The sequence below is a fragment of the Emericellopsis cladophorae genome (genome assembly GCF_022114955.1).
Source record: "Emericellopsis cladophorae strain MUM 19.33 chromosome Unknown NODE_57_length_131511_cov_119_075376, whole genome shotgun sequence".
Classification (NCBI taxonomy): Eukaryota; Fungi; Ascomycota; class Sordariomycetes; order Hypocreales; family Bionectriaceae; genus Emericellopsis; species Emericellopsis cladophorae.
Genome location: NW_026250982.1, coordinates 121,486 through 131,435, shown reverse-complemented (window position 1 = coordinate 131,435; position 9,950 = coordinate 121,486). Strand labels below are relative to the sequence as shown.

Below are 9,950 nucleotides of genomic sequence, written 5' to 3'. Positions count from 1 at the left end.
TATTTTCTTATCTGATGGGTTGCTTTCCGAAACCACCCCTGCTCGCGAACGCCAACGTCCTTCCAAGCATAACGATGACCTCTTGACAGCCATGAAATCGACAACCTAAAGTGCACTGAATTCACCCTGATCTGCTGTGTGAACGATGTTGAGGAAGATCTCGCCGTTCTGTGGAAGATGGTCGCCGGAACTGGCCAGGCCATCGCGCCGCACAACTCCTCGATCAATGCGGGCCCTCAGGTGAAGAGCGGTTCCAAGAAAGTGCCAGGACACCCCGAACCTCGACCCAAGCTGGAGAAGCCTTCTGCGAAGAGCAATATTGGCGGGCAGCTTGATTCAGCATGGCTGCCACAGCCGGTGTACTGGAATGGTGCTTATAGGGACTTTTCTCCTGTGCACACGGACTCGGACCTTGGGCCCCACGCGCTCTTTCAGCGAGAGCTCAGTCACCGTGCCTATGACAATGGTTCTCAGAGTCGACATCGAGGGGCTGTCTCTGGTGACTCCGTTGACCCAAGGGTTTACGATAAAGACGGCAAGAAAGAGAGCGAGGACAGCGACGCCAATGATTCTGGCTACTGTCTCATCTTCAAAGACGAATACGAGAATTGAGTCATCTTTGAGCGCCAATTGCTGGCCCTGGCGGGTTTAAGATGTTTAGAGTACGGGTTAACAGGGTGGAGCTCTCTGTTCTAGGTGGTTTGCCGCCACATACAGTCTACATCGGCTTGTCTGAAGGCGCTGCAGCTTTATTGAGTAGTTTAGCGAAGACAGGGGGCTGTTACTCTACCTTGAGGCCCAGGAAGTTAAGCAAGAGAATTATGAAACGTCTGAACTTGACGCTTGTGACTGGGTACCAACCTTTGCGATGGTGGCTCCCAATGATACAGAATGTTTCCCCCTCAGATTACTGGGTTGACGTTTCATGGTAAACTTTGTGTCCTTTGTCTGTGTTTCAACATTAACTATATTCTGCATAGATCCAAAGGATTGCATGCACTTAGTATGTAGACTCCAGCAGGGAGGAGTGGGCGAAGAGCTTTTGAGCTTGAGTGATCTCCTAGTTTTACACTATATGCTTTTTAAAATTCGACTTCTTGTTTCAGGAAAACACGCTGGCATACCATTACCATCTTGCGCGACTCAACTGTGCTAGACAGTGCCTGTGCCCGTGTCGTAGGACAAGACAACGTGAATCTACGATGATTCAAGGCGTGCGCACACAGGTGGTCAACAATGACGGGAACTACATGTATGTAGTTGCGTTGCCGGGAGACCGTGCGGGCTCGATACCGCATTAGGCAATTCGACTTCGAAATATTAATTTTGCACTGCAGGAGGACCCTGGATTTTCTACCTGCATCGCTCAAACTGAAAGCCGAGTAAGCCCGTGGTTCACCTAGCTGCTCGATTGCCACTTGACTAAAGATTGCGGGCTATGCGAGCGATGCAATTTTCTCTGCTTTTTCCAGTAGCTGGGACGAGCAAATTGATAGAGCATGATGGTTGATGACCGTCTTGGCGCTCCATGGCTCTTCCCTACCTGTATCACTTACTCTAGCGTATCTCGGGACGAGGGCGGTGAGTGTTTTTGAACTCGAATTATACAGAGTATTTGACTAGGAAACTCTTGTATTAATAAGATCAAGACCAAATGGGCGATGGTCTGTCCGGGGAGATAACACCATGAGCGCCGTCGTGCTGGCTGTCACGTTGTTTCACAAGGTTGCATACCTAGTCGCACCAGCACCCCCGAACAATGATGTTGATGCGCACCCGATTAATCAAAACGTAGCATCACAGCTCATTCATGGTGCCGATGCATCAAGGAACTCGAGCATTGTTCGCTTTTTTTAATCGGCAGCAGCCACAGCGATAGTGCTGCACTTCGTTGTGACCAAGGGTCACTATCGCCTGACGTGATGGGGGTTGAGGCTAGTCCCAAAAGAGAAGAGCGCCACCTTCGCGGACGGGCTCCACCGACAGTCTTGGCCGACTGGATTGGAGAAAAGTTGACTGCCTGAGGCACGACACCGCACACTCAAGGGACCTCTGGCACGTCAATAATCATACACGTACCTCCGTAGACGTTGTGCAGTGAGGGAAAGCAAAGAGTCTGGAGCAGCGAACAGATAGCCACCGGGCAGGGGACTGGATGGTGTAGAGCAGCAGCACCAATGTTGTGCCTACCCTCCACGGCATTGTTGATTCAGAGCCAAATCCAGGCAGGCCAGGCTAACGCCGTCCCCCATTTGCTTGCAGACTTTATCCAGATCTTGCAGCGACCAACCTGACAATGTGAACACTGTCCTATTTGTTGTCTTTTCCTGAACAAACTCGTGAGGGCACTGCGTTAGACTCGATTCCGCTCACAGGCCGTCGACTCCAGTCCCCCGACGGCAGGCGAATCTTGACGACGGAACGCACTGTCCCCACAGATTTTCACAGCGCTGACCCAGAGCCTGCGCAGCCCTGAAGTGCGCTGCATATCACGTCCAGTCCAGTCCAGTCGTCTCGACCCCATACGGCCCCAAGCCTCTTGCCCGTCATACCTGCCCACCGGGCCCTCGCCTCGTTGAGCCTTTCTAGTCTTCGCGAGTCCATCCTCTTCAGCAGAGTTCGGTCCCCCCTCACGCATCCGAGGACTCCTCTGTAGAGAATGTCGACGCCTACGACGGCCGTGGCCACGCTTCCCCCGTCTAATTATTACGCTCACCACAGTCCGCATCACCAGTACGCGCACCCGCACTCGAACCACCGGTCCGGTGTCTCCGCAAACTATCGCTACGTTGCCAACCATAACTCGCCCTCGTCCGCGACGATTACGACAGCAACGGCCCCGTCTGCCTCCAGCGGCTCCTCGACAATCCCTCAGCCGCTCTCCGTCGTACCTAACCACGGTGGTGCTCCCGTTGCACCCCATCTACAGTCCTCGTTGGGAGGCTATCCTCTGACTGTGGATGGCGTGAACCAGCAACCTTCCGCCCCCCGTCCACCACCCCACGCTTCCTATCGAAATAGCGACTACACGTATTCCACTGCTGGCGTGGCTGTTGATTCTTCGAGGAATCAACCTGCCCAATTCAACGGGTACGGCGCACCAGAAATGGCCGACCCACCAACCAAGAAGCGTCGACGATCTCAGGGCCCCGACTGGGACACCTTCTACCAAAATGGCCTCCCCAAGGAAGTCATTGTCATTCCCGATGATACTCCAGAGCCAGAGCAGAACAATAGCCGGAAGACCGGCAACGGCAATTCGAGTCGGATCAATGGCCACATTGATGTGACGTCTTCTCATTCAAGTGGGACCGCCAATACATCGGCCGTACGCCAGCCCGCCAAGAAGCGCCGCAAAGAGGATGAGGTCGACAAGACGCAAAGCCAAAAGTATCGCCTTCAGCATCCTAGCTCGCATGGCAACACGCCGGCGGGGGCTAGCATATCGAGTGATGGCACGACTTCGGCCCTCAACACCACGGCTGCCACATCGTTATCTTCGAATGGATACCTGGACGACTTGTCTTTACCACAGAAGCGGAAGAGGACGCGGCAGCAGGTCGCCAACGAGGCTAAGCGCAGGGATACGGATGTTCTCGGCAGCCGCATGCTCACCTACAAGCCTCCGGCACAACCTGTGAAGAAAGCACCTGATGTACGAGTGCGTGCTGTTCCCGACGTAAGTGGCTACCCTCTGCTCCCTACCCCTCCATGCCTTATCTGACGCTTCATGCAGACCCGCCTCAAGGGCACCAAGGTCGATGACGATGACGGCCATTACATTATAGTCCCAGAGGCTCCTCTAACCGACCGATGTATGTGGCTCAGACTACCTACTCTCAACGCTCGATGCTGACATTGCATAGACTACATCAAACGGCTACTGGGACAAGGAACCTTTGGCAAAGTTGTTCTTGCGCATGACATCAGTCGCAAAAAGGACGTTGCTATCAAAATCATCCGGTCTGTCCAGAAATACCGCGATGCTTCTAAGATCGAGCTGAGGGTTCTTGCGACTCTCAAGGCAAATGACGACGAGAACCGCAACCGATGTATACATCTCCGAGATTGCTTCGATTTCTGTGGGCACATCTGTATCGTCATGGACCTTCTCAGTCAGAGCGTCTTTGACTTTCTCAAAGGCAATGGATTTGTTCCATTTCCCAACAGTCAGATCCAGAGCTTTGCTCGACAGCTATTCACTAGCGTTGCTTGTAGGATCAACCCTTTCGAGTATTGCGGGACACAGCGCTGACAAGTTTTAGTCCTCCATGATTTGAACCTGATTCACACGGATCTGAAACCCGAGAACATTTTACTTTGTGACGCTCAATATCAGACTTTCACATACAACCGGCGGATTCCGTCCTCATCCACAAATATCAACCGCACTGCTGCACAACGGCGAGTGCTGCTGGACACAGAGATTCGACTCATCGACTTTGGATCTGCTACCTTCCAAGACGAGTACCATTCTTCGGTCGTGTCAACGCGGCATTACCGTGCCCCGGAGATTATTCTCGGCCTGGGCTGGTCATATCCTTGCGATATCTGGAGTATTGGATGCATCCTAGTCGAGTTCTACACAGGAGACGCCCTGTTCCAGACACACGACAACCTGGAGCATCTTGCCATGATGGAGGCAGTTGTAGGGCGCAAAATCGATTCGCACTTGGTGCAGCAGGTCAACAAAGGTTCCAGCCGGCACGGTGCTAACAGCGCTGCAAGGTAAGCTACTCAGCTGACCCTCTGGCTGATGATGTTGCTAATGTCGCATACAGATACTTCAAGCGCTTGAAGCTGGACTACCCGAACGCCGAAACAACCCGAGGCTCCCGTCGATTTGTGAAGGCGATGAGGAATCTTGACGTGAGCAGGCCGCAACTTCAGCCTCATGGCATGACTAACGAACTACTGCAGGATGTGATACCTACCACGACGCCATTTATGAGGAACTTCAAAGATCTTCTGCGAAAGATTTTCGTTTATGATCCAAGTCAACGCATCACGGCTCATCAAGCCTTGCAGCACGAATGGTTCAAGGAGATGGCACACAGCGATGATGGAACAGAAGCAGCGCGACTTCGCGTGCAGCGACTCACTTCGCGAGCGCAGAGACTCAACGAAGGGAGGTATGCAGAGCAACAGACCTGGTAGTTCGCAGGCCAAGTCGATCAACGACAGGTCATTGTCACGACCCGAGTACGAGCATAGCATAACGATGGAGTTTCTGATTTTCGCTGGTTGGGGGAGATATCTGGATGAGGTTTGCACATGTGCCATGTCACCTCGCGGAGTATATCGGCTTGTATATGCTGTGTGTTCCCTATGTCTACAGTGCCGCAGTGGATTCGGCGTTCCGGTTGATAGTCACGATAACTCTTGGTAAGACCCAAGGGGCGCGCACACTGCGGAAGCATGAGTGGAGATGAAAAGGTCAGACACCTTGCTATGGTTATTACAACACCCATGGAATGCGCAAAGACCCCTTCCCATGATTGTGGAACATCTAGAAGACACAAAGCCAGCCAAGGCGTCATCAGGTGGTACACATTGCTGCCACATGAGTCTAATCTGCTACTCTACTATACAAGGATGATCCGTAGTGTCTATTTGATCATGACTCGGTGCTGTCGTCAGGCTCGTCCCCGTCTTCCTGGAAAAGCTTCTCCAACGCCGGCATGTAGCAGGCTGCCTTTTGCCAGTCGCCCAGCTTGACGGTCATGTAGTCAAATCCCAGCAGGACGGACGCGGTGCCGGCCTCGCCCTCCCACTTCAACGCCTCGCGCTTCACGTAGCGTTGCGAGAAGTGCGTGAGCAGCGTCCTGCGCGCCTGCATGTCCTTGGCGACCTGCAGGGCCTCGCCCATGGTGCTGTGCATCTTCTGCTTGGCGTGGTCGGCCTTGTCGTCGCCAAAGGTGCTTTCGTGAATCAGGAGGTGTGTGCCACGGCACGCCTTGGCAAAGGCCTGCGAGGGACGGCAGTCACCAGAGTAGGCGACCCGGAGACCCGACGCAAGCTCGATCTCGACGGCCTCGGAGCGCGGGCAGTGCGGCACGGGGACGCGGCGGATGGCCTTGAGGCCGTGGTCGTGGGAGAAGTGCAGGCCTGCCTGTGCGTAGGTGAAGGAGGCTTCGTCCTCGCAGTTGGGGAAGACCAGCCGATGGAAGCCAAAATCTTCCACCTGAGCGTAGTCTTGCAGGATGGACCTGAATTTGGGGACACATGAGATGGCGAGCTTGGCGTTGGATCCGTCCCGCAAGGTCTGTTCGTACCACGCCTTGATCGCTGAGGTGGTGCCCAGGTGGTGATCTGCGTGTAGGTGACTGATGAGGATGCACCGCAGGTCGCGCAGAACCTCGGTGGCGCCATCGTAGCCCCATAGGCGGTTGATCTGGCCAAGGGTGCCTTCGCCGCAGTCGAGCAGGAAGGCTGCCTTGCCAGGGACGCGGACCAGCGTACCTGACACGTTGCGGTACTTTGAGGGCACAGAGGATCCGGTGCCAAGGCAGGTGATCTCTGTATCGCGACCCGGAATATCCTTCTCTTCTTTTTCAACCTTGGCTAAGAAATCCGGGTCCGTCGCTTGAGCTCTGCATTCCTCTGCTAGAGCGAGGACGTCGTCGGCGACGGAGTTGTAGGCACCCATGAGGTCCGCAAAGGGAGCCGCCTTGTCGTCCTCGAATAGCAATTTGGGCATCAGCTGAGCAGATCTGCCGATCCGGCCGAACTCAATGTTGGACTTGGGTGGCGGCGCCTGCGTCTTGACCGCGTTGTCGTACTTGAGAACGGCGAAGCGATCGGGGTCGAGACGTCGAAGACGCATCTGCAGCTCTGCCGGGCCCGGGTTGCAGATCATGTTGGGGCATGTGTCCGGGGCACATACGACATGTCGTATCTGGGGTCTGTCGTCCATGAATTTGCGGATCCGGGGGTGCGTGGAGAGGTCTGCGCCGAGTAACCAGTACATGACCGAGATGTGCGACATGAGCTCCTGGTCCTCCCATTCGGGCCGCTGCATAAAGGACTCGACAAAGTCGGGGCTCTCAATGTCGGCCACAATGAGCCCTCGTCCGCGGATGGGCTCGCCCATGACCATGTCTGGCGTGACCTCTTTGCCGTCGGCCGTCGTCACCGTCTGGCCAGCCGTGAGCCGCTTGAAGTCGGTGACCTGGACGCCCAAGGCCTTGGCGGCCTTAGGATCGAATTTTCCCCTGCGATCGCGCATCTTGACAATGTAGCTCATGGATATTTGGCTGTACGACGTCCGGAGAGGGATTCTGTCTGATGACATGGTCTCGACGTTGCTGCGGCGAGGACCAATGTTTCCGTGGCGCCATATCCAAGCCTTGTCCCCTGCCCTGGGGGGTTCCACGCCGTCCGCGGTATAAGGTCCCTTGTACAGTTGCGGCGTTCCGTTCTCTATCACGCAGGCATCGTCCGATGGGGCGAGATCGCGGATCCGGCAAGCTTCGAGAGGGTTGAACCGTACGTCGCCATTCCATATTTGCTTCTCGACAATGTAACGCGCGACCTCGGCACTGTTCGCGTTTTCCGCCTCCAACTTCTCCATGTCGGCATCCGTCACGTCGGCCTCGTCGTCGGATTCTGGGCCGTGTGTCCTACGTCGTTTTCGCGGGCTGCTGGACCGCTCGCGTGTGACGGGCACCTTCCAGACGCGAACGACATCGTCATGCCAGTCTGGCTCCGTCAACGGTTTGTTGCTTTCCCTTGAGTCTGTCCTTTGCTCATGCATGCGGGCATTGATCGACTGCCGTAGTAGGACTGACCGTTGCGACGCCATCAAATGGGATAGGTTGTCGCCTCCATGTACATCGACGCCCTGATGCCGGGCCGCCTCCAGCAGCCTCTTGCCCTGCCCCTGCCGCACGAGGTTGTCGATTCTGTAGGTCTCCTTGGACGAATTGGCGGCGCCGGCAATCGTGAGCATGAATCCCATCAGCCCGCCTACTTGGTCCCAGCCGGTGGCACCAGAGAGGAAGATCTGCGTGACGCCAGAAAAGTTAACCTTGCGACTGCCCATGGTGCGCTGGGACCCCTCTGGTACCCGCCCAAAGACATAGTGGCAGCGGTCGCTGCGCAGGTACACGCACGCAGAGCTTGTGTCGGCCGAGGGCGCGATGGCCAGCTGGATGTTGGTCGTCATGGTGCTGGGATGTGTCTTGTATACGTCTAGTATTTCGGCTGGAGGGTCTGGCCGGTCTTTCTTGGGTTGCGACCTGCGTCGCCCTGGCCTTGGATGCTTGTCGGTGCTTGATCTTCTCGTCAGGAGTAGTGTAGAGCGGATACGACCGAGTGAGGTACGGGCGAGTTTAGGGAGAAGGGGATGGAGTTCGGATATACAGCGGCGTGTGACCCATAACGCCATGAGCGAAGGGCAAGAAGAATGGAAGCTCCCAGCGTGGAGACATGAAGATGGAGAGAAGCTGTCGCGGGTCAAATTGATGCTGGAAAGTTTTAGCGGGTCTGTCTATCTACACGTACTGTCTCTTGTGCCGCGACGTGCCACTGATGGAGGGGCTGCCAGCTGTATCTGGTCACTGCTTTGTGGTACCCTGTACCACTCAATGCCTTTGCATGAAATGCAGTGGACATGGGTATGGAGAATTTTAGGCTGGCTTCTGTGACGGTATATCTTGCTTCATACTCTTGTTGATAGCTCCGCCCTACTGTGCATATCAATAGCCGCATGGCCATATTATTACACTGCCAAGTCATTTCGTCATTGTCCCCCCAAGACTAACTTAGTGCTCCCGGCATCAACTATCCGCAACGCGCTCCACCATCTATCTCACTGCCATCATCGACCACTTCGTTCACTTACAAAACCATTCATGTACAAACTCAGAACACTCACTCATTCCTCTCGCTCACTAGCATCCACGTTGCGCACAAACCGTCCTTCTAGAAATTACTCAGGGTCCCCCATCATGTCCGACAAGATCAACCGCAACCCCCATCCCGACTTCAAGAGCGTGGAATCTTCACGAGCCGAGTGGGAGGTCAACACATCCTTCCACTACACCAAGACACCGCAGCCAGACTGGTCGTACGGCGCTGGCGCAAACCAGCTACGCACCGAGGAGGATAAGCAAAAGAAGCACATTGCCATTGACCCCCAAGCGGAGGACCGCCCAGGCCCCTTCAACTACAAGCTGCTCATCTCTGCCATTGTGCCTCGGCCCATTGCGTTTGTCAGCACGAGGAGCAAGGACGGCAAGACGACAAATCTGGCTCCTTTTAGCTACTTCAACTTTGTCAACCATGACCCTCCGCTCTTCGTCGTCGGCTTTGCCTCGGGCATCGGCAACGCCAAGGACACGCTCAAGAACATTCTCGAGACGGAAGAGTGCGTCATCAACATCATCTCCGAGCCCTTTGTCGAGGCTGCCAACGCCACCAGCATCAACGCACCCTACGGTGCTTCCGAGTGGGACGTGAGTGGCCTGACGCCCGTGTACGACTGCGAGAATGTCAAGTGCGCGCGTGTCAAGGAGGCCGTGTTCAGCATCGAGGCCAAGTTGGATTTTGTAAAGGAGTATGACAGCCGCAAGACGGAGGGCAAGAAGAGCGGCACGGTGGGCATCTTCGAGGGCACGAGGTTCTGGGTGCGCGAAGACGCCATAAACGAGGAGAGGAACCTCATTGACCCGGATGTACGTCAGCCCCCAGTCTCCTTTGGCATGTGGAGAGAAACTAACAGATGGAATAGGTACTCCGACCCATTAGTCGCCTTGGGGGTATCACGTATGGCCGTACGACGCAGGCTTTTGAGCTTCCTCGACCGGATTGGGACCAGAACCTTGGCGGTCAAGAAGGCTACGACAAGCTCAAGAAGACGGAAAGCAAGTAAAACGATCGATCGATTCAGAGCGTGCTTGAATCATTGTCAGAAGGCTATATACAGTATAGAGAGACCGAAGATCGTA

The 9,950-nt window shown here is 55.1% G+C and overlaps 4 protein-coding genes across 4 annotated transcripts; 3 read left to right on the top strand and 1 right to left on the bottom strand.

Annotated features, from left to right (window-relative positions):
* Positions 1-89: 89 nt before the first annotated feature.
* On the top strand, positions 90-612 carry J7T54_000548 (uncharacterized protein; the record flags this gene model as incomplete). Its single annotated transcript, XM_051509278.1, has 1 exon — positions 90-612. A coding segment is annotated over one exon (523 nt), but the record flags the coding sequence as incomplete, so codon positions are not given.
* A 2,047-nt stretch (positions 613-2,659) lies between these two features.
* Positions 2,660-5,157, top strand: J7T54_000547 (Dual specificity protein kinase-like protein; the record flags this gene model as incomplete). Its single annotated transcript, XM_051509277.1, has 6 exons — positions 2,660-3,679; positions 3,737-3,815; positions 3,867-4,214; positions 4,266-4,728; positions 4,782-4,869; positions 4,921-5,157. 6 exons carry the CDS (start codon positions 2,660-2,662, stop codon positions 5,155-5,157), a joined length of 2,235 nt encoding a protein of 744 aa, XP_051359747.1.
* Positions 5,158-5,617: 460 nt separating this feature from the next.
* On the bottom strand, positions 5,618-8,167 carry J7T54_000546 (Ribonuclease Z-like protein; the record flags this gene model as incomplete). Its single annotated transcript, XM_051509276.1, has 1 exon — positions 5,618-8,167. The coding sequence occupies one exon, from the start codon at positions 8,165-8,167 to the stop codon at positions 5,618-5,620; it is 2,550 nt and encodes an 849-aa protein (XP_051359746.1).
* A 784-nt stretch (positions 8,168-8,951) lies between these two features.
* J7T54_000545 (uncharacterized protein) lies at positions 8,952-9,874 on the top strand (the record flags this gene model as incomplete). Its single annotated transcript, XM_051509275.1, has 2 exons — positions 8,952-9,677; positions 9,734-9,874. The coding sequence occupies 2 exons, from the start codon at positions 8,952-8,954 to the stop codon at positions 9,872-9,874; spliced, it is 867 nt and encodes a 288-aa protein (XP_051359745.1).
* Positions 9,875-9,950: the final 76 nt, after the last annotated feature.